Source organism: Cricetulus griseus, chromosome 4 (genome assembly GCF_003668045.3).
Source record: "Cricetulus griseus strain 17A/GY chromosome 4, alternate assembly CriGri-PICRH-1.0, whole genome shotgun sequence".
Taxonomy (NCBI): Eukaryota; Metazoa; Chordata; class Mammalia; order Rodentia; family Cricetidae; genus Cricetulus; species Cricetulus griseus.
The window spans coordinates 44,836,178-44,860,474 of NC_048597.1; the positions used below are offsets into that span (position 1 = coordinate 44,836,178).

The window sequence follows — 24,297 nt, forward strand, 5'->3', positions numbered from 1 at the left end:
CAGTATGAGTTTGAAACCTACCTGGCCTTCAGAGAAAAACCCTATCTCAAACAGCAAATCCCCAGTGAAGCATGCTAAAGCCAGTGGCTCTTAGTGGGTTTCAGCAGAGCTATGGGCAGAGAGAGACTGGAACACTTGGGCATGGACTGCTTGTCCCTGTGGTTTGGCATGGTGTGCATGCATCCTTGGCCGTGCACCTGCCCTCTGCACCTTATGCATGGGAAGCTTTCCATCACTCTCACGTGACTGTGGACAGTGTCTTTCTCCACCCATCTTCTCTTTTGAAATCGTTGCTGTTCGAGGACTAGGTGTGATACGGAGACCGCAGTAGAGTTTCTTGAGAGCAACAGTGGGTGACTAGCCTTTACTATTTGGCATCAAGAAGTGGGACTTGAGACCAGCCATCTCTTCCCTTTGTACTTAGAGGGGAGCTTTCAAAACAGGAGTGTGACCATGTCCTGGGATACCATTTGATATTCAGTCTACCTGGCCTGAATTGTCTCCCCCCGCCCCATTTCTCTCAGGCTCACCTGCCTCTGGGGCAGAGCAACAGCTGTGGCAGTGTGCTTCCCCACTCTCTGGCAACCATGACCAAGGACTCAGAATCTCGGAGGATGCTCAGAGGTATGTACCCTTTAAACCACATGTCACGATCTTCTAAGCATGAGAATTCCCCATGGAGAGGTGATGAGAGCAAAGTTGGGAACATTAGGGAGAAGATGAAGCCATGTCCTGAATTTTACTATTAGTATGTTTGCCTTTGGGGAAAGATGTGTGTGTCGTCATCTTTGTAACAAGGTAACATTTCCCTGTTTGTACATATCCTCAGTGCATTGTAAACACACCTGCTACAGTTTACAAGTTCAGCCAAACTTCCATACTAGAAAGGCCTCGAGAGAATTGTTAACCTTCCCATTTGATCGATAGATAGAAAAAACAACACTGGAATGCTGAGAAATTTCCAGGGCACTTCACCAAGATCAGGCTTGTCTATGGTTGACACTGTGTTAAATGACCCCTGAGCTGGAGTCAAAGAACTGACATGGTTAATGGGTCAAGAAGAGAATTTCTTTGAGCCTTTTGGTTGTAAGCTTGAGATCTTCTACTGTGTAGTTAGGTTTCGGGTGGACCTGGGTTCTTGGCGTGTGTTCTTTAAAAAAACATATTACATGTGTAGTAAGGTTATCAAATAGTCTTTAAGGGAAACTGAAAGAAATTACTGCAGTGTCATTCCAAAAGCAAGACTCTTATTGAAATGAAGCTATATGTTAGTAGAGTAGTTTACAACAACTTATATTGGCTTTAATTTTTTAGCAGATTTGTATTAGATGCCAAGAATGCAAAGGAATGGGCTATTATTTAACTTTGAAATGCTTTGAGTCTAGAGGGAAAGGATGGAGACACATAACAGATGGTTTTAATAAACTGTCAAATGCAATGGTGGAGGTTTGTTGAGGATGTAAAGGGGAAAGCTGGCAGACATTTGACCATCAAATGCACTCATGAATTGATGGATTGAAATTTTGCCCTTATGCAAATTAAAATTGAATTCTAATTGTTGAGCTTCTCTGCTGATGACATTAGGGTATAATCACTGTGTGTGTATACACATATATATACACATACTACATATACTGTATATATATATATGTATATGTATGTATATATATATGTATATATAGACAATATGTATGTTATGTATGTATGTATATGTATATATATATTACTGGGATGAGGTTTCAAATCAGTATTAGATGTGACTTAATGAATTAATGGAGCAAACATTAAGTTTTCTGGGTAGTAAATATTGTATGTCTAGCATTCAGGAGGCTGAGGCAGGAGGATCACAAGACTGAGGTCAGCCTGAGCTGCATAGTGAGATCTTGTCTCAAAAAAAGGAGTTAATAAAGCTGGGCAAAGTGACATATGCCTGTATTCTACCTACGTGGGAGGGGTAAAGAGGAGGCAGGAGGGGTCAGGAATTCAAGGCTAGTCTGGGCTAGTTAGCAAAAAAGGGTTAAGACAGAGTATAGTGTTTATTTGAGGTTTATATTTGTAATGTTGAAATAAACTACATTTGATTAGACTTCTGTTTTATTTATTATGATTACTTAAGATAAAAATATTTTTAGTATTCACAATAAGCATAGAAGTCTATGTTGGCTCTCACTTATTTCTTAACTTGGAGGTCAATTCTATTTCCTATTGAACCATTTTTCTGTAACATTAATAGATTTCACTTAAGATGTATATTCCACTATAGTGGAAGGCATCCAAGCTTGGAGTGGCCATGCAACTGAGACCTTTCTGCATATTCATGAACTTTCCATCCTTCATATGCATGAGCTTTCAGTATTACTGGGATTTAGGGAAAGGTGGAGCCCTGAAAAAAGGAAGCAAGACCAGAAATAACTATTCCCAGTACTGTGGGTTTTTTTTGTTTTGTTTTGTTTTTTTTTCTACTCTTACCTCTTTGCTCTTTAGGGACCTGCCTCCCAGCTCCCAAATAAACACATGGAGACTTATTAGTACTTATAAATGCCTGACTTTAGCTTGGCTTGTTTCTTGCTAGCTTTTCTTATCTTAAATTGTCCCATCTACCTTTTGCCTCTGGGATTTTGCCTTTTTCTGTTTGTCTGTATCTTTTCTTTCCTTCTTATTCTGTGTCTGACTGTGTGGCTGGGTGGGTGGCTGGCCTCTGTCACCCTCTCTCCTCCTTTTCTTGATCCTTCTTCTCTTTTCTCCTTCTATTTATTCTCTACCTGGCAGCCTCTCCTATCCTTTCTCCCGCCTAGTATGAATGGATCAACTCTTTATTAGACCAAGCAGGTGTTTTAGTCAGGCCAAGTAACATAGCTTCACAGAATTAGATAAATGCAACATAAAAGAATGCAACACATATTTGCATCATTAAACAAATGTTCCACAGCATGAACAAATGTAACACATCTTAAATTAATATTCTACAACACAGTACCAAGAACTTTTATTTTAATTAGAGAGCATGGAAAGCTGGATCTACTAAATGAGTAGATCCATGAAGTTGAGAGTTGCTTGCAGTACCATGCAGCTGGGTTCCTGTGACAAGATGATGAAGCTGGGGAGTTTCTAGTTTTCTAATCTGCACTTAAATAATGGGGTAGTTTTGTAAAGAGAACTTAAGCCAACCTCTGAGGTTATGTTACGGATGCAGGTTCTGCAAGTCTATCTAGTCTCTCTTTGGTGCTCTTGTTCTCCTTTGATGTGACTCTTGGGCGCATGAGAAGACTGTAGCTTCAGGCTTGCTGCACTGCTGAAGTAATGTCCTGCTTAGAGCTTTATGGGCCTCTGCTGGATGGCTCTGAAGAACCATAATCCAAGTGTTCTGTGGACTCAGTAGTGGCCCTCTACCCAGAGGAGCAATGGCCAGGGATGAGATTTCTTCAAGCCACAACAGATGGTAAAAATTGGCAGGAGTTTACACAAGGCCCATATGGGTGTCTCAACAGAGACCAGGAGGGGTGAATCATGTATTTAGAATTGTTTCCGAAGCACTTGTTGATTTCATTAAAATAAAAAATGTGATTAAAATTGCAGTCTGGACAAATTTATATCTACTATGTTTTCATTATGTCAAATTTAGTAGACTTCCTCATTTACTTTTTATGTACACAATTAACTAAAGTGCACTGTTTTTTTGCTGCTACTCGTAATGGATACATCAAGGATGATGGTGTAAGTATAAGCCTTCTTCAATCAGTACTGTTTTCATAGCACTGACAATGTGAGTCAAGGAACATCAAGGGAACTGAGTTCAAAGGCGAGAGCTGAGGACCTAGACTCCTCAAGTTGCAGACGTCATTGCCTTTTTTATGCAGCTTGTCAACTGTTCTTTGTAAGCTTTAGAACGAATAAAATTTTCATCATTTTTTGTTTGTTTGTTTTTGTTTTTTTTTTGTTGTTGTTAAATGCAGGAAAGCCCAAGAAAGGTATGACAACATCCTTGTGTGATGTTTTTGTTTCCAGCAAATATGGAAAGGTCATTGTCAAGTCATCTTTATGGCCTGCTCTGATTTTAGAGTCTACAATGGTAGATTTTTAGTCTGATTGTTCCTTTTCCCCAATAGAGAAAAACATCGCTGTACATTTTTAAGGAATGCAATGCTCGTGGCAGCTGATGCTGTTTCTTTGAAGGCAGCTGCATGACTCTTTTTTTGTGGGCTTTTATAACAAGTTCATACCATGCAGGAGACATAGATGTAGTGACAGCATTCATTGTAACCATACAGTCATTGTAGGGGCTACTTAGAAGAGTGGACATGGAATGTATCTAGACTCAATGCAAACTAGGATGTTTCTCTTTATATGAGGCTAGGTGGACATAAAGGCAAGTGGAAGGATAGAAGGGTTTGGGAATCTCCAGTATGTTTGTTTCACTTAAGCTCATTTGGTAAGAAAGACTTTGGAGGGTGAAGCAAAGTGTAAACACCTGGCTTGAATAAGTAAGATGGCTATTTGTGGGGTTAGGTAGCAATGCATAGCATGAGAAAGAACTTGTTGTAAAGTGTCATGGGCTGTGCATCAAATAATTGAATGGCATCTAAAATTTTAGTTGATCTAATTATGCTTATGTTTACGAATGTTTTGCCTGAATGTATTCTTGTGCAACACATGTGTACCTGGTGCCCAAGGATTCCAGAAGAGGGCATCCTTTCCTGAATCTGGAGTCACAAAAGGTTGTAAAAGCCATATGGCTTTTAGGAATGGAACCCAGGTCATCTGGAAGAGCAGGCGGTGCTTTTAACCACTGAGCCACCTCTCCAGCCGCTTGAATAGGAAATTTTTCCTTAAGTTCTTGAATACTGTTTGCTACTGTCTGCTTGAAAAAAAAAATGGTTTAATAAATATAATCTTGGGTTTTTTCTTATTATTATCATCACTATTTTCTGGTTGGTAGATACGTGTAAAAGTTTTTTTTTTCTTTTGTAGCAAATATTTTTTTCTAATTATGCATGTACCATGAGCCTTTTAAAAAATCTGAGTTTTTATTTCTAATCTTAGATTGAATGTGAAATGTGATTATCATTCATGTTCATACTCTGTTATTACTAACAAGTCAAAGAGTGCATGTTGGAGTGGATAGTTCCCATCCCCATGTCAGCCTTTCTGACCTTGTATCTCTCACCTTTCTCTGCCTTTCTCCCTCCCCTCCTGACTTGTTCATTCTTCTGGCTGTGGACTGTCATTAGGAAGAATGACTCCATCAGCAGGTGAGCTGTGACTGGTGCGTTGTCAGAAGCACACACTTCCATCTTAAGCCCTGTTTGTAATCTTAAATCATTCCAAGAGTTCCTCATTAAGACACACATAGCCATTAGAAATGTATCGTGTGAATTTGAAATATGTTGGGAAAACAAGAGAACTTTGAGCACCAATAAGCCAGAATTCATTGAAATTGGCATTAAAAATAAGAAAAATGACTGGTCTTTGCACTCCAATCTACAGGCTTTCCTGGACAAGGAAGAGGGCTGAGTTTGTTTCCTGGTGTATTCTGTGCTGTGAAACTAGGTCTAGCCATGAGGTCTTGCTTTGTAAAACTTAAAACTACCCCTTTACACACTACTGTAATTTTTTTTAGCTCTTTTCATTTCACTGAGCATTGTTCTTGCTTGCTATATAACTAAAAAAGTAATCACAAAACCAAGTGGACTTGGGTTGAGAACCTCTCCAGTTTCCCAAGTTAATTCCTTTATCTAACCCCCAAAGTAGACACATTCCTGCTTTATGGGACCGATCAGATAGAGTTTATAGACAAAAGGTGAACTCATTCAGTGCCGGTTTTGTGATGTCATCAAGGTAGGTAAGCAGGGGGATCTGCTGTGAGCCAGGTACCTGTGTCTCCCTCCCAGCGCCGTAGGGGTTGGGGTGGGAGTATGCTCAGGCCAGTTTAAGGCTACTCCACTGCCTTTCTTCGCTCAGCAGTTCCTGGGGCTGCCACTCTCTGCAGCTCTCCAAGCTCTGTTCTTCTTTGGTCTTTCCTTTACAGAAAGTGCCAGTGCCTTTGAATGGTCAGCTCTGAGCTCAAATCCCCAAACTCGCTCACTTAGGTACAATTCTAAGATTACAAGGGAGAGATCTATTCTCTTATTTATCAACTCATTTGCTTCCTTTATTAAAAAGGAAAAAAAATCTTGTTATTTTTCCCAGGTCCAACTGGAGCTCACCCACCATACTGTGGCCATACCCTTATTTATAATGGCGGGAGAACATTTTTTAAAATGTGTTTGGTAGAGAAAAGCCATCTCAGGTGGACAGCTGTAGCAAACATATATTGCCAGTTGGCAGTGTTGAGTAGCTTGATGTGGTGAATATGCAGTTCACACTGGTAGTGAAAGTCCTATGTTGGAAAAGGTTTCATTATCTCCAGGCTTTGTTGTTTAAGCTTCTGCAGAACTTTAAGGTTCTTATTCTGTGTTTGTAATGACTGCGTGAGCCACTTGGCACAGAGCAAAACTCAGCAAATTTGGCATTGGTCTGTGGGACTGAAGTCCACAAGCCACAGGGCAGTTCCCATTGTAGTGTAGTTGTTTCTTGTGCAAATGTCTGAGCATTTTAGTTTCCTGCCTTTCTCACTTGAAGATAAGAATTCATTTTCTTAGTCTGGGATATCTCTGAAGAGAACAAGACAAAACCGAGAACTCTGGAAGATTGGAGAGGCAAGCCATGGGTGTTTGAGATGCGCGAGCCCTCCTTTTTGCTGTCCTCAGAATGTGTTCATTCCTGACTTTTCTTGCCTGAAGAAAGCTCAATGGAGGAGAGGGAGGAAGGGGCTACGATAGATAGAAATCACAGCCAGGGATATAATTCTCATATGCTCTAAATTACATGGGTGCCATTTAAGGATTTATTATTCATGTTTTCATGAGGACCTGTCTTCCATGTAGCTGATCCCAGTATGAAGGCTTTCTATGCTTCAGCATTGTCTAAAAGTTATAAGGAAATAATTGCACGTAGCCTTCTCAAATAATTTTTCTTGTCATTTTCCCTTCCTTTCCTAATGAAAATCTGGAAAAGGAACAATTAATTGCAAAAGTTCAAGTGTAAAAGGTAAATGTCTGAGTGATGGCTTTCCTGCCTTTCTTTTAAACAGTGACACAAACAAGCTGCACACTTGGAAGGCCTGGCTTTGTGTGATGCTGCGTGCACTGATCACTGCTGTGATGGGTGTTCTGTCTGCTTTCACTGTGTACCCCTGTGTTTCATGTCTTCCCTAGCTCTGTGATATGTGTCTGTAATTTATAATAGCCGATTGTGTGAGGAAATCTCATTTTCCTAGACCACACAAATACAAAGGACACAAAATAGTATGTCTCTCATAAATTTTATAGAGCCTTTGCATAGATGATACTTTATTAAGGCATCATGGGTGAGGCCCCTGTTTCTAAACAAATGTAAATAAGCAGTTGTGGAAGCTGTTTGTTTTGTTTTGTTTTTTGTTGTTGGTGGTGGTGGTTTTGTTGTTTTTTTTATCTTTTTATCTCCTTTAAGCCACTTTTTTTTTCTTATTTAAAATCCTCATTGAAAGGTAGTTCCCAAGAAAAGATGCCATATTTAAGTGGTCTAGTAAACTCTTAACAGGACTACTCTCAACTCCCTGGGTTAATGGGAAATGGATTTTTCTCTTATCAGAAGAAAAGATTATAAAACATGGGAAAACATTTTGATGAAGTTGGAGATTTTTCACTCCTGTCTCTGTTTCCTGTGTATATATGGCAGAGAACTGAAAAGAAGACAGTGTGATATTTAACACCCAAAGGTAGCTATAGCAAAAGCAAGTAAGGCAATGACCTCATATGCCAGCTGTCAGAGTACAAGGGAAAAAAGAAAGTGCCTTTCATTTATGGTGCTTTTGATCCTATTGACGCCCACGTTTTCAAATAGTTAGCAGCAGTTAGCTAAGGGCTGACTGTTAAAGTGGGAAAAGGAAAGTTAGCAACATAGCAAGGAGAAGGAGCCTATCCATATGAGGGATTATTGACCCTGAATATTTTAAATAAGTAATTGGCATTCAAGAGAAATTGAAGGAGGGGAAAGACAGAACAAAAGACAGAGACAGACTATGAAAGAGACAAATGCTGATTGCATCTGAAACAGATGAAAACATTACAGACACCATGAAATATACATTTCTCAACCCCTGCCCCTGGGAAATGCACTTGTTTTGTGAATGTTCCCAAAATATGCCTGCAATTGCAGCAGTGGCTGTGCTATGATGCTGACATTGCACTAGGCATCACATAGCCTTCACTCAAACACCGCTATTTCTAGAGGATGCAGAGCTTCTAATCCTGCTTCTGGTTTCCGGGGATTGTGCATGCATGTGTGTGCATGTTTGCATGTAGGCTTGTGTGCATGTAGGCGTGTGTGTGTGTGTGTGTGTGTGTGTGTGTGTGTGTGTGTGTGTCTTTTAATGTCCTGATACATTAATCTCGGCTATGTTGAGTTGTAGGGCTGAGATTTAGGAAGTGCCAAGTGATCCCACTGACAAATAAAATCCCTCACATGATCACTTCTTTCAAATTCTTGCTCACACTGGGCATGGCATTGTTTCTTTGATCTTCTTGACTTCAGACTATATTAGACCGGTGTCCAGATTTCACATGCAGGTGTTTCTCATTGCTGGCTTGAGTCTGTAGATTTGTGAGATTTTGAGCTTGATAAATGAGACATATTTACATATTTATGGCTTTCTCCTTAGGTTATAATCACCAACAGATGAGTGAAGGACAGAGACAGAAACCTGAATTTTACAACCGCACAGCATCTGAGTCAAATGTCTACTTGAATAGTTTCCATTACCCAGATCACAGCTACAAGGACCAGGCCTATGACACGCTGAGCCTGGACAGCTCAGATAGCATGGACACCAGCATTTCTGCTTGTTCACCAGACAATATCTCTAGGTAAGGCTTGATGAAATCTACCTTTCAATTTCAAATATAAACTCATCAGTTTGAGACACAATGTATATTATAAACTCAAATTTTAGTTACAAAATCTACAATGCAGATGGGGACAGGGAATCTGGGGACACTGGGAAGCAGTTTCCTTGCATCACATGTATTTTTCCGGCCAAGAATCACATGATTCATTTTCTTACTTTGAGTCCTTTATGCTTGGTTTCTGATTTACACCATGCTTCAAAACTTGTTATCTCTGTCGGTAGACTACAAGTTCTGTTTGCACTTGCTTTTTATTAATAAGGCAATGATCTCCAAGAACAGAGTTTCAAAAGCTCTTTTGACCTTTTTGCTTTGGTAGAGAGAAAGTATTAATTAATCTATATTTTTTAAATTTAGCCAGTCATATTTGCCTTCATCTTTTGAGACAAGAGGAAGTGGTGCTAAGGACTCAGGAACAAACACATTGGAGTCATAAAGCAGTGGCATTGTTCTCCTTTTCTGAAGCCCGGGCCGTGAATGCCCTGCCATCTACTGGGTTAACTGAAACCCGGAGCCATCGGTCCAGCCCCACCTCTCCCTCTTCTCCACATCTTCCTAGCTCTTCAGGATGAGGGCTCCCAATGCGCTGAGAAAGCTGGAGCTTAGCATTTTCTCACAGTCTGAGCACAAAGTCAGGGTTTGTGAAGTCAGTAAAAAGGCAAGAGTAAAAAAGAAGAGCCATTGTAGGTGGCATCCAGAATATTCTCCTAAAAGGTGGTTCCAGAATTTCAGCAGAAAAGGATTTTTGCAGATTTTGCCTTCAGTTATTTGGTTTCCAAGATTTAAGACTTTTTCCCCTAATTTATGGACTAGATCTTTCAGAACATATTCTCAGACAATCCCCCCCAGCATATATAATGTATTTTGATCACATTCACCACCCTTACTCGCTTTTCCCTCCAACCACCTCTGAATGCCTGCCACTGCTGTGTACCGACAACTGTGTTTTTCTGACTCTTGTGTTTATTGACAGTCTAAATAAAGAGCAAAACCAATGCCAGCTCCAGGCATTTTCTGGTATTCATGAAAATGATGTTTCAACAAAAAGTGAAGGCAAATGTGCCCACAACTGAGTAACTCTATCACTCTGCAAATGGCTTTTTGTGACATAATAAACCACAAAACCAAGTTTGTTTCACTAGAATTTCGGAATGGAATTACTTCTTTAATAGACTTATAATTTGGGGATATTTTAATGCATAGTTTAAAAAAATCTTTGGCACAGCAGTTTTTATTTTTTCAGTCCTTGATTGTTGTGTGTACCAGCTTCGAGATGATCCCAAGGAAGACATTGCTCCACAGCGTGCATCCCCAATAGTCTCTGTACTATTTGTTTGCCTAAACTTCATCATGGTGTCTTCCAGCATAATGAGGAGTAAAACTTACCTTAATATAATATGCTTTTTAATGTTTTTTCTTTTTAGATGCATCTATTTTTATTTTATGAATAGGAGTGTTTTCCCTGCCTGTAATGTTTGCTGTGTGTGTGTGTGTGTGTGTGTGTGTGTGTTTTCCTGGCTCCTTTGGAGGCCAAAAGAGGGCATCAGGTCCCCTGGAGTTACTGACAGGTCTATACACAGTTAATTATAATTACAGACAGCTGCTACATGGATGTTAGGAATTGCACCCAGGTCCTCTGGAGGGGCAAAAGATGCTCTTAACCAATAAGCTATACCTGCAGCCCAGAACATGCACTTTTTCAGGTAATTGGTGGCAGTGGAGTGGAATTTCTCATTTCTCTTTCTTCAATTTATACTCCACTTTTTGTTGGTATTCTCTACTTTATGTTCAATTTTTGGCATTTTGAGTAAGCACTTAGTGATATCTGACCATGAGCAATAGTTACCTGCAACTGCCAGCACAGTAGGACCATCTGCAGGTGAAACAGCTGTGGAAGGTAATGGGGCTGTGCATAATGACTTTCCAGGAATGGTGGCTCGGCAGGAACATGGCCATACAGAGATCTAAGGGACAGATGTGTCTTACAGACACACACACACACACAAATGATAACTGTGTGAAATGATGGATATGTTAATGAGCTCGATTTTAGTCATCACTTTACAATGTGTGCAGTTATCCCAACATCATATCATACACCATTTATGTGCAATTGTCAGTTAGACACTCCATAAAGCTGAAAACAAAAGACGAGTAAAGAAACAAAAATAGTAAATAATAGAATCTAAGTAAATATAAATTGTATAAAATGTGACAAATGAGGTGAAGTATGGTTTGTTTCTTTTGTATATAGGTGTCTGTAGGCATGTACATGCACACTCGTGTGTGTGTGTGTGTGTGTGTGTGTGTGTGTGTGTGTGTGTGTGTGTGTGTGTGCTGAGAATGGAATCCATAACTTCATATACCCTAGGCAAGTGCTCTACCATTTAGCTGTAGCCCCAGTCCTATTGTTTTTTTAATTGGGGGGTTTTGAAGACCTGTGATTTATTTGTTTGAGACATAGCCATACAAGTGTGATCATGGACATCAGTGTGGAATAGGCATATATTTGTATGCTCTTGTATGGCCTGCAGCATATAATGTCCTCAGCTTTCTCAGCTGAATCAGATATGTTTGTTCCCTTTCCATCTATAAGTTAACAAGTTACTCTTTCCTATTTTGCCCAACAGCTATTGGAAAGAATAGTGGAAAAAAAGAAAGGAATGAAGGAAGGGGGATAAGGAGGGAGGGAGAGAGAGAATACGAGAAAGAATGAGAGAAAGAAAGAAAAGAAAAAGAAAATCATTGTATTATGTTTCTCGGAGGAAAGCACGTGGCTAAAAATTGGCCCCAACACACACAGCACCCAGTTGATGGGCCTGTAACATTCCAAGGTCCCTTAGGCAGTCCTCACTCCCGTGTCTGCTCCTGGTGGGACTGGCTGTTTTGAGAAGATAAGTTATGTGCTCTGTGTTACTGGGATCCTTCATGTCTTCAGTGCACACCTAGTCTTAGATCAGAGTCATCTTAGGTTTGATTTTGGGCAAAAATAGATGAGGAGGCTGGGTGTGGTGTCTCACACCTGTAAATCCTACTCTAAAGGCCAAGGTAGGAGGATGATGAGTTACAGGCCAGCCTGGGCTACATAGTGAGATCCTGACTCAGAAGTTCATCCCGGCCTTGGTAGATGAGCCAGTCCATGTAGTACTTGCCACATAGCATGAGGATCAGAGTTTGATTCCTATAACCAGTATGGATAGACAGACAGACTGATTGACTGACTGATAGATGATTGATATATACATACATACATACATACATACATACTTACATACATACATACATACATACACACATACACACGAACACAGGTGCCAGACACAGTGGAACAGACACAGGCTTGCCATCCCAGTAAGGGGAGGCAGAGCCAGATTCTTGGGATTAAATGGCCAGCCAGTCTAATTGGGAAGCTCCAGGCTGGTGCGAGACTCTGTCTCACAAAGCTAAATAGAGGGCTCCTGAAGAACACCACCTCTCATCTCTACATACATGTTCCATGCATGTACCACCCCCCCACACACACAGATGTCCATGCACATATATTAGTCATGCTTATATGATGTACTCTAATAACCTGAAGGACACACATTTTTATACACTTCCAGTGAATATCCTTCCTGGGCCATGGGGACAAACAAAACAGCCTGTCCATTCTCAAGTGGACCTAGAAACACGATAGGGGCTTGAGTGAGCACAGCACACTCTGCAGGACACAGAAGGCCTCTGCACCAATGAAACATGGATATAAGATCTCTGACCGAGCCCCCGGCTGTTCTTGCAGCTCCCACTCTTTTGTTTTTGTTTTTTTTTTCTTCACTTGTTGAAGTAATGTTACTTCCAAGATTCATTTCTTTTGAAGTTCTTGAATCCCTTTGTGCATTTTCCTCATTAATATGACAGGGGAAGGCTTTGAACATTACTGACCACCACTTAGTGCACCGCTGCTAGTCACTTGGACATTGGTATCATTTAAAAAGTAAAATGCCCACACATACAAAGGTACAGCAAGCCGCAGGGGTGACACCTATTCCTCAGCTGAAGAAAGTGATTTCACACATTAGGCACCATTTGCATAGGACATGGTGATTTTCTAGTTTGTATGACAATGTGAGGGTCAGCAACCAAAGGAAAGGTTCACATGCTGTCACTGATAGACCTGAAGGCTGCATTTCGGAGGCCCACTTCATAAGAATTAGCATTGCCTTCTTTGTTTCTAACCGGTATACACTGGCTTTGTCTTGCATGCTCATTTTTGACTCCTACACGGAGATAAGTCGATCTCAGCTGTGATTTTTCAGAGATGAGTTGATTGGCCCCTGAAGACCAAATGCCTCATGAGTAATATCCTACAATTTGTATATGTTTTGATTTGTGGAGTGTAGCTTGACTCTGGGGTGTGTGTGTGTGTGTGTGTGTGATTTGATTGTGATATGTAAATTTAGCGTGTGTGTCAGAAAGACTCACCAGGCTGAACAAATGTGTTTTTAAGTATATTTTTATTAATTCTTTGAGAAGTTTCCCTAAGCATACCATGTATTTTAATCACAGTCGCCCTCCGAGACTCCCCTCTCTCAGCAAATATTCTTAAAAGGTATTTTATTCCCATCAGTGCCAGCACATCTAATATTGCCAGAATAGAAGAAATGGAGAGACTCTTGAAACAGGCTCATGCCGAGAAGACCCGGCTACTGGAATCCAGGGTAAGGAAGGCAGAGATCCTGCTGGGAGTCTCTGATGGATGTGGCAGGGAGGAGCCCTATACTTGCTAGCAGCCTTCTTTCAGGGCCCTGACTGAGCGCTGTGACCTTGGATGGCCACTCAGCCTCCTTTTCTATCCAAAAAGGGAAGGTGCCAGAGAGAGCTTCTAGGCCCTTTACTTCATTTTTGTGCCCAGGAACTTCAAGTGTGTGGCTGTGTTTTACACAGACTGAGATGGGAACTGAATGCTTTCTACTGTGTATCCCCCTAGATGGCCACATGGATGTTTTCTTGAAGGAAGAGGGGAAGAATGATGTTTCTTTATTTGTTCTCTTGTCCTTCCCAACTCCTGCTGACTTCACTATTACACAATTCAAAACCCCCCTGCTATTGTGACTTTATTTCAGGCCAGAAGAACTTCCTTAGGAACCCCCCCTCCTCCCAACGCTTTTGCATCCTGCCCTGAGGGCACCTCCTTTCCTTTTCCACTACCCACAAAGCTTCCCCCTGACCTCCAGCCAGGAAGCACAGAGCAATAACAGGAATTGAAGGGACCTGTGGCCTTCACCCAGGACAGTCTCCCAGAGAAAAGTCTAAGCTGCATGGCTAGTGCTTCATGACAGTTTGCAAGGAAGAACAAAATGTCTGCATGTAGTCACAAGCCAAATTTTTATTTAACACTAATATTTAATTGTTGGCTGATTAATAATTGCCATAATTAATGGCATAAGATGACTTTGGGAGCTATACAGAAGGCCATCATGGTTTATATGAGCCCAGGTTATATATTTCAAGAAACTAGGATACAGCGTGAAAATTGTCTAATGATAATTGGAGTTTGGGTATTTAGTAATTGGTCCCTTCAAGTGTAAGTGCCATGTTTTTAAGTAATTTATTATTCTGTATGATGGTAATTAGGAACGGGAAATGGAAGCCAAAAAACGAGCTCTGGAGGAAGAAAAACGACGCCGGGAAATCCTAGAAAAACGACTGCAAGAAGAAACCAGCCAGAGGCAGAAGCTAATAGAAAAAGAAGTGAAAATAAGAGAGAAACAAAGGGCACAGGTTGGTCAGTCAATGTGGATGCATAAGTGTAGGGTGCCCCCTGGTGGTCATTTGGTAGAAGATATTAATTCTGTCCAACTACCTCATGCTTGATGGAATGGTTCAGCTATGGACTATTGTGAAGGCTGTGTTCATTTTATAATTTCTAGGGAACTACCAAGCAACTCGCACTTTGCTCTACTCACATGTGACTCATATGTTCTACTCACATGAAGGAAGGAGAAAGAGAGCCATCTATTCTCTGGGTACATTTAAAAGGAGAACATATTTTGTCTAGCTTTGAAAAATTCCATTGAAGTGGTCATTAAAAACACAGAGAGCAGACCAGAGAGATGGCCCAGCAGTTAAGAGCACTTTTTTCTCTTCCAGAGTACTGGAGCTCTGCTCCCAGCTGCCACTCATGTCTGGCAGCTCAGAAACTGCCTGTTCCTATAACTCCAGCTCCATGGGGCCCAATGGACTCTAAGATCTGGTACTGCATGCACTCAAGTGTGCACGAACGCACGCACGCGCGCGCGCGCACACACACACAGAGACACACACACACACAGACACACACACACATACACAGACACACACACACACACACAAAGGTTGAAAATCAAATTTAAAATGTTAAAAATATGTATACGTATAAAAAGGTGATAGCTTGAAGTATATATGTATGTATACAAATATGGATATATATCATGCAAACTAAAAACTGTGATGGAGGAAAGAATTCTATCAGGCAATCTCTAGAAGCAAACTTTCCAAAACAGGATAAACTTAAATATTAATAGTACAGTTTCTTGGGCTGGTGGTAATAATACTACCTTTTTTTTTTTCTTTTGTTCCCCCGTTTCTAACCACATATGTCCCCTTTCCTGCACCAATTTATAGTACATGTTCCTTCAATTAACAAACTCAACCAAGACAGGAAAAACATCCATTTGGTTTCGATTTCTTCTTTCTTGGTCACCATAGCTGCTAACATTATGTATATTTTCTGAGGATGGAAATTTTAAAAATACTACATCATGCAAAACTCACATCAGTTTCATCCAAGTTGGTCACTCGTCTAGTAGACCCAAAGGCATCATTTCTCTCATCTTCTCCAGTTGCTGACCGTTTGGTCCTACAGAGACTGGCCAATGTCTTTGATGTTTTATGTGTGGTGTGGCTTTGGGAAGCCTGTGGCAGCTGCCTTACAGTGAAGGTAAAAAAAAAAAAAAAAAAAAATACTGAGAAAAATGGAAACTGAAATGGATCTTTTCATTGGATTATGCTCTGACCTCTGCTAAACTCTGACTGGCAGTGAAGGTCATCCATGCCAGTTTAACATCTGAAGCCAAACCAAAGGGCAGAATTCTATTTTAGTCCTGATTATAAGCTCTTCCTCCAACTCTATGACTAGATCATTTCCCCAGGGCAAAGGCATGGAATGATTTAGCAGAATTTTAAAGACAGAGAGGGCATTTGGAAGCAGCATCCATGGTGATCTGTGCTTCCTGGGTGATGTGAACCTTGGCCCTCACCATTAGTAAAACAAGACATCTGTGCACAACCCTCGGGCCTCCAGCATTGATCCTACCCCTCTGTTTATTTTAACTTCTCTTTCCAAAGCATACACCTCTCTTTAAATAGATGAGCTAGCAATTTTAACTCTGGGGCATCTTCTGAGGGTTATACCTTCAAACAGTGCCTGTTCGATCAGGCTGTGTGTGGATTACCATAGGAGCACTGTTGTTATGCTGCGGTGGGAGAAGGAGCAGCTGGATGGCAGTGTGTCTCATCCCCTACATGGCTTCCAGGGCGACTTCTTTGATGTTACATTTGCGAGGTCTTTTCATTCTCACTTCTGTAAAATCAACGGGCCTGCCTTTAGCCGCCCCTTCTCTAATGTAGCATTCTACTTAAATGTCTGTTAGGCTCCAAGTGACAAATGCCTTGTTTATCATGGGTTCTTGTAAATTACTTGGCATTTTAAGGCCTTGGCTATGCACTTCTTTCTCGAATCTAATATATGCAATCTGAAACAGAACATTCTCTATAGACAAAATGGGTTTTGCACTTTTCCAGGCTCGTCCTCTGACTCGATATCTACCTGTCCGGAAGGAAGACTTTGATTTGCGGAGTCACGTGGAGACGGCGGGCCACAATATTGACACCTGTTTTCATGTGTCAATCACAGAGAAGACCTGCCGAGGATACCTTATCAAAATGGGTGGAAAAATTAAGACATGGAAGAAACGCTGGTTTGTTTTTGATCGGAATAAGCGGACATTTTCTTACTATGCAGGTGAGTGCTAAAAAAAAAAAAAATTAAAGTGACATATTTGAATCTGTTAAAAATAAAAGGAAATTGAAATTCATCATCTGAACCTAGAAAATGGGAGAGGCTGAGACAGTAGGGTCATTTGAACCTATGAGTGTGTGTGAGACTAACCTAGGCAACATAGTGAGATCCTGATGAATAAATTCAAGAAAACACCAGGGCAAAACACAGGCCAGAGCGAGGTTACAGGAACCCAGCAAGCGCGGCCAGAAAAAAAGGGGCTCGGGTCTCCACGAGCTGTCTTTAAGAAGCTTCCCTTATGTCACCTTGGCTTTCCTACACCATGCCCTTATGGGCGAGTCCTGGGTCCACCTGGTACCTGTCCCAGGGCGGGGCTAGGGTGTCTCCCTACAAGTTCCTATCTCACAAAGAAAAATAAACAAAAACAAAAAAGAAAGAGAGGGAGCGAGAAAGAGAGAAAGGAAGAGGTTGATACATGAAAAAAATTAATGGCAATGATACTTGGTAGGCATACATTATTTTATATTCATATTTATACAGTTGAATGGTTTATGAATTCCTTTTTTAATAAATAGAAATTATGTGACTTTAAAAGTGTGAATTAATCTATCATGAATTAATCTAATCTATTTCTGAAATAGACTATAGTCCAAATCCATGTTAAATGGAATATATTTTTACATTAAAGTGTTGCTCTTTAAACCACAAGGCCAGAAAAACTATCCCATTAATATATGTATTTACTTTACTTTCGCCGTATGTCCTATTTAGATGACACATAACCTAGCAGCCCCAGTTGCCAGTCGTTGAGCTATGCTTTGTAAGGCACTCTGATCTTACAAGTGTAGAATGGGTAGCCCATCGGCAAACTAGGGAATGAGAAAGCATTCATTTAGTGTGGAAAGCAGTTTGGGATTTTTACATGTTTAACTGTGGGAAACATTCTCTACTGAACCTTATAAAAACACAATATAACTGGAACACTTATTTGAAAGACTCTGGGGTGAGGCATAGAAGTACATGACTGCAGTCTCACAATTGAAGGGGTAAAACAGAAGAATGGTGAGTCTGAGGCCAGCCTGGGCAACACAGAGAGAGACCCTGTCTCCAAACAACAAAATAAAGAAATGAGCTAGCATCTTATTTACATGTGCATCGAATGTGAAACATGCTCGTTATAGGCATTAGTCTAGTCCAAGTCTCTTCAGCCTCTAAGAAGGGGTGGTGTCACCCAGTTCCCATGCTTTGGAGTTACTAAGGGAGCGCTAAGGAGAGCACGGTCAGAATCACAATTTTCATTAAGGGTGGGATAAGAAGCCAGAACCAATGGATAAAAGGAAATACTACCCAAGGAGCCCCAGGCTGGGGTGGAGAAGCAGCCTGAGACCCACACCTTTCAGTGAGGGGCTTTTGATAGTGGGCTCCAGTTAGCTCTGAAATTGCTGGTTAGAGCAAACAGCCTGGCCCTCATAGGGGCCTGCTTTCTTATCCAGACTCTCACAAAGGCCCATAGTAGCAACCTTCAGTGCAATAGGAAAGATACTTCTTCATAAGAAATCTAATCAAGCATCCATCCACACAACACACAAACATGGTGTGTAGCAAGCTAGTATTTATAGACTGCCTCATTCAGAATGTTCCAACAAAAAAGATTAAAGGGCCTTTGAAGAGAGAGCATCTTCATTACTACATTTCTCTGGTCTGTGAACTTATTTTCAGTTTTTTTGTCCACAATCAGGTGTGTGGTTCAGGGACCCTACCAGCTTCTCTAAACCTCCCTCCCTCTAACCCATGCAAAGGCCTTTTCTAAATTAAAACTTTTGATGACTAATTTTTCAGTTTTATTTTCAATACCAAGTGTTTGGTGTATTCAAAACCCTAGAACCCAAACTGATAAGAAATACATTCCTCCAGCTCTTTTGCATTCACATCAGAAGTGACTGACCAGTAGAACCACCTTGGGTAGATGCTGCCAATTTGGCCCTGTTCATAGCTGTCAATCACCAGCTATGTGTGCTCTCGACGCCCCCACCCCCCAACCCTTTTCCAAACACCCTCAAACATGGGCATAGGTAATTCTCCAAGCACTTAAATTGATGCAGCTCAGGCTAGCCTTGACCCTACAAATGCCACGTCCCCTTGGCTTATCGTCAAGGTACATGGTCTCATGCATAGATACATGCAAACATGAATGCTAAAAGTTTAAAGAGCCCTAGGCTGCCATTATGCATGACCTTGCCCTCTGTTCTAGGCTCTTTAAGAGAGCCTCTAAAGAAGACAGACATGGAAATGGGTCTGTAAACTGATGGGCTGATGCTGCTGAGAGAGATGGTGAATCCAAGTATCTCACCCACACCCATCGCAGATCCGTCAGCTCAGTGCAGTTATGAGGTTTGTGTTTTTCAGAGTGAATTCTCCCAGATGAAACAGCCTGAAAACAAACCTTCATTCCCCAGTGTTCTGCCTTCTGGGAACACTGACATTTACTTTTGTCTCCAGATTTTAATCTTACATCTGTTCTGAGCAAACAAGGTGTTACTTGTTTTTCCTCGAATTAACTGCAGGATCTTTTCCAAGAAATGTTTGAAAGATACACTGTCCTCCTCTCTCAACTGACTCTAGTTGGAATCCACTGAGCACGATATTATTTAAAGCAATTTTATTCAAGGAAAAGCACAAACACACACACAAAACTATGGCCCCTGGTTAGTTATGTTAGGGAAGACTGAGTTAAATGCTACTAAAGATGTAGGTCTATTTTCTGGGTCACTGTTTACAAAGCAGTTCTATATTATTAGTGGGAAAAGGGAGGCATTCACTTGGTAAAAATATTAAAATTCAATGAAGTCTACATACAAAAGTCTCTTTCCTGCCGCATGTTCTGGTCTCCCACTGGTAAGCCTAAAATAGATTGTTTTATGTCTCATTCTATACATTGTGTACACACATACATAATACACATGCACACATGCACATACGTACTGTGCTAGAGTTAAAAACCTTATGATCTTGGATTGTTAGGCAAAGCTAAAACTGAGTTATTTTTCCTAACTGCTTTTACGCAGTTTGTGTCCCGAGTTATTTAGTCAGTCTGCTCATGTCACATTTCGTAAAATGTTTCCTTATGAATGTGAGCAGGTACCTCACTTGTTTCAATGCTACTGTGGTCCCACTGTGTGGCTAGCTGGTCGCTCAGTCAGTCTCTTACTCAAATTCAAACAGGCCCTCCCCAGCTGTGTGTCAGCCCACACACGTCTAGAGCAGTCTATCTCAAGAACAGATGTCATGCAATGAAGTTTTGAAGTGGCACTCAAGGAGAGGGGCTGTGGTCTTCAGCTGGGCTGTTTTTATAGTTGTGCTCTAAAGGGGGGAATGTCTCTTCAATGTGTCTACCAATAGCTCATGATAGCTGCTTCTCTGCTTCTCATGCCTACACCCTATTAAATGGTCATTTAATAGCATGCAGAATAGTGTCAATTGATTGGTTTCTTCTTTCAGTGACTATTTTGTTTTGTTCTTTAATCTCAGCACTCATCAGGGAGAGGCAGGCCTGTGAGTTTGAGGCTAGCCTGGTCTACATAGTAAGTTCTAGGACAGCCATGCCTATGAAGGGAGATCCTGCCTATAAATAAATAAATAAATAAATGCATTTAAAATATATAAAACATTAAACTTGTTCTTGGACAATTTCATACATGTATAAGATGTATTCTGATCATTTGTGTACTCACCCTATCTTGTCATCTACCAGTCTCCTTCTCATGTTCATGTCTTTTTATTCTGTGACCCATTGAGTTTAACCAGAGCCATCTGTGTGACCAGGGGATTGGAGCGGTCCACTGAAGCCTGGTGGGCTCACCGGGGGTACTGCATTACTCCTCGGTTATCTGAATTAATCTTAGATAATTTAAATGTTAGATAAATATTTTATTTTATTTTATTTTTTGGTTTTTTGAGACAGGGTTTCTCTGTGGCTTTGGAGGCTGTCCTGGAACTAGCTTTGTAGTTCTTGTAGACCAGGCTGGTCTCGAACTCACAGACATCCACCTGCCTCTGCCCCCAAGTGCTGGGATTAAAGGCATGCGACACCAATGCCCGGCTTAGATAAATATTTTAATGATGATAATTAATCATGAACTTAAAGTTGTTTTCTGTTTTTGGGTGGCACTAAAGTACTCATCTATCTTTGCAGACAAACATGAGGCTAAATTAAAAGGAGTGATATACTTTCAAGCCATCGAAGAAGTGTATTACGATCACCTCAAGAATGCTAATAAGGTAAATATTAATTTCCTCAGTTTCTACAACTTTTTTTCTTAGGGCCCTTTGTACTCCAGGCAACTTGCTTTATCCTCAGCCCTTTTTCATGTTCTATTTTTTGAGACAGTGTCTCACTACGTTGCCTGGACTGGCTTTGAACCTGCCATGCCTCTATCTCAGCCTCCTGAGCAGCTGGGTTCACAAGCATGCGTACCAAAGCCTGAACAGTTTCTACAGTGTGAAGGTGTAATTAAGTTAGGTTTTTTGGGGATTTTAAGTGATTCAGAGGCTGTCTTCTCACATGATGTTTCTCTCACAAATATGTTCAGAACACTGCTGCAGGTTCAAGTTGAAAATACGTTGGGTAGATGATTGATTTTAGGGATAAAGTCGTAATGAAATAAGGAAAGGTTCTGGATGATACTGATGAGCCACTCTGCAAGCATTTTTGGAAGGAACTACTTAGTATATAGTTAGAAAAGTGAATCATAACTTATCAGGACCATTAAAAAGCCAGGAATAACCACTGTTATTCACTGAGCATCTCCTGTCATGCTTTACCAGCTAGTTAGTGAATCCGTGAGCTCAGCATGAGATTTCTTATAGAAAAGCCCGACAGATGGCCCATCCTGAGGAAGGTGGAAGGGGTGCAGGGGGACATTGTAGTGTAGCATAAAATACCTTTATAAATTTCTGTCAAGGGCAAGTTTTAAAGCCGAAGAACCTTATGTTCAACTTTCCAAGTGTTTCTTTGACATTCTTTTCTCATTTTGAATTCCAGAGCCCTAACCCCCTACTCACATTTAGTGTGAAGACGCATGACAGAATCTATTACATGGTGGCCCCTTCTCCAGAGGCCATGCGGATCTGGATGGATGTGATAGTGACTGGAGCAGAGGGATATACGCACTTCCTGTTGTAATGAACTTCGGCAATGGTCCACTTCAGGGCAGACTGCAATAGTCTCTTGCAAGAATGAAGCCATATCCAGCCTCAGATGGAAAGGCACAATAGACCATCCCTTTAACTGTGTACACTCAGAATTCTTTTCATACTGGGGAAAAAGAAAGCAGGGCTCATAGTGAAAGAACAGGGGCTCGTTTGACAAAAAAAAAAAAAAAAAAAAAAAAAAAAAGCAAAACACTATTTTGATAAAAGCATCATTTAGATGTGCATTTCTCATAAACTCTTTTATCAGTTGATGTTGGTTAAATAAACTGAACAGTTTACACAATGTCTGTAAATATGTACTTAGAATGAAATTGTTTTAGCACCCAAATCATTGCCAATGGTAATCAACTGCCTTCTTTGTAGGAAGTAGCATTTTATAAAAATAAGCAAATAATGACATAGAAGGCAACAGATTTTTGACATTTTGCCTTAGTTTTTAAATACTGCCCGAAAACCAAAGACATGGCTGGACTCCTCTTCAACATCAGTGTTACTCTCTAACTACACTTTAAAATGGTATTTTGATGCCAACCCTGTAGTGTCCCTCAAAGAAGCTACTATGCATAGATCATAAACCACTTTCTTAAAAGAATTAAAAAATAAAAAAGCTTCTGTTTTAAGAAAAGGCCATTTCAGACAACAGAAACCTGTGACATCAGGTAGTTTTTAGTAAGGGGAATATTTAGTGGGAGGAGCCTGTTCTGTTGAAGATTTGCCCATTCCTGGTGCTGAGAATAAAAGCAACCAGTAGCCAGTTTCCTCCCGACTGCCCAGTTCCTCCTGCTTATGGGCAAGGCTTTTACCTGTGCCCTCCCGTGGATAACTATGTAACCATCACTGTTTTGCTGACAAACAGAACAATTAAAATATCTTGTTTTTTGGAGACAACCAAAATTCAAGTTAACAAACTCTATGCTATATCTTTTTACATATATCTTTACAAATAGCCTTGTTTTTAGAGATAATTTTTGTTGAATGAAATGACTTCAGGCAAGTCTCTTTTATAATCATTTCCCAAGTGCCATTTATTTTAGTTTTTGTGTTTTGTGTTTGTAAGTATGAATGAACTCTTTCCTAAAACATGCCAAATGGATAGAAGTAGAAAATAATGACATTACTTACTCGTACACATGAAATGATTAGAAATGTCCATAAAACTTTGTCAGGCCTTACTGGGTACATTTTTTTTAAAACTTACAGTGTACTTTTATACCTATGTACGTGTTACCAATAATAAGATTTTTGCAACTGGATGATGCAAGATTTTACTTGAATAATGAGGGACAAATATCATGACTGTAGGAGGTATTTTTCATCTGTGATTTTTGCATCAGTCCCCCTTCAATTCTAGTGGTCTAAAACATTAAAATGTAATTGCGAAGATTTGGTTGGTTGATGTAAAGACACAACTTTTCTGTACTGTACTTTCTCCATAGGATTGTAAGGGTGTTCTAATCAATTTGCATGTCTGAACCTTTTAGATATATGTGTGTTAAATGTATTGAGTTTGGATTAAAATGTTGACCTGATTTCACATTTGAAAGTAAACTCTTTCTTTCACTTTGCAATCACCTATCTGTACCATAACAGAGGATGAGTTAATCACAAAATTTGACAGTAGAATCTACATAAAGTTTGATATGTGCTGACATTATGATTAGAAATTCATAAACTAAAATAATTGGAAGCCTCTCTGGCCACATTTCTATTACTGACAAAATGAGGTAAACAACAAAAAATGTTACATATTATTCTTATCCTTTTGTATTGATTAGCCATTACTTCCCTTAAGGGTATAATGCAAATGTGAAGGAAAGCTCTGAGGCTCCACTTCGTGGGGACCTCTTTCTTCCTGAGGTTAAAGAGAGAAGCTGCCTTCAAAACAAAACAAAGCAAAACAAAAACAAAAATGTCCTTTTACTTTTGTATGCTGATGGAAGGAATAATGACCAAAAAAACCCAAACTGCTTTACTTTAAGCCTATTACTGTCAGGGAAGGTTTTTTGACAGTGCCACAAAGCCACTTAGCTTCCTGATTTGTTTTGCTGGTAAGAGTGCATGCAT

At 40.3% G+C, this 24,297-nt stretch overlaps 1 protein-coding gene across 11 annotated transcripts in view; it reads left to right on the forward strand.

The window, feature by feature from the left end:
* The window catches only part of Phldb2 (pleckstrin homology like domain family B member 2), a 101,227-nt gene extending 77,460 nt beyond the window's left edge, over positions 1-23,767 (forward strand). For 6 of the 11 annotated variants that reach the window (XM_035444527.1, XM_027412577.2, XM_027412579.2 and 3 more), the window contains 9 exons: positions 525-624; positions 5,229-5,249; positions 7,054-7,086; positions 8,738-8,942; positions 13,591-13,681; positions 14,598-14,744; positions 16,806-17,025; positions 21,215-21,300; positions 22,064-23,767. In XM_035444527.1, the coding sequence (XP_035300418.1) occupies positions 525-624; positions 5,229-5,249; positions 7,054-7,086; positions 8,738-8,942; positions 13,591-13,681; positions 14,598-14,744; positions 16,806-17,025; positions 21,215-21,300; positions 22,064-22,204 (1,044 nt within the window). In that variant the 3' untranslated portion in view covers positions 22,205-23,767. The remainder of the gene's footprint in view (positions 1-524; positions 625-5,228; positions 5,250-7,053; positions 7,087-8,737; positions 8,943-13,590; positions 13,682-14,597; positions 14,745-16,805; positions 17,026-21,214; positions 21,301-22,063) is intronic. The other 5 variants (XM_027412581.2, XM_027412578.2, XM_027412583.2 and 2 more) reach the window with 3 other exon arrangements.
* The last annotated feature ends 530 nt before the right edge of the window (positions 23,768-24,297 follow it).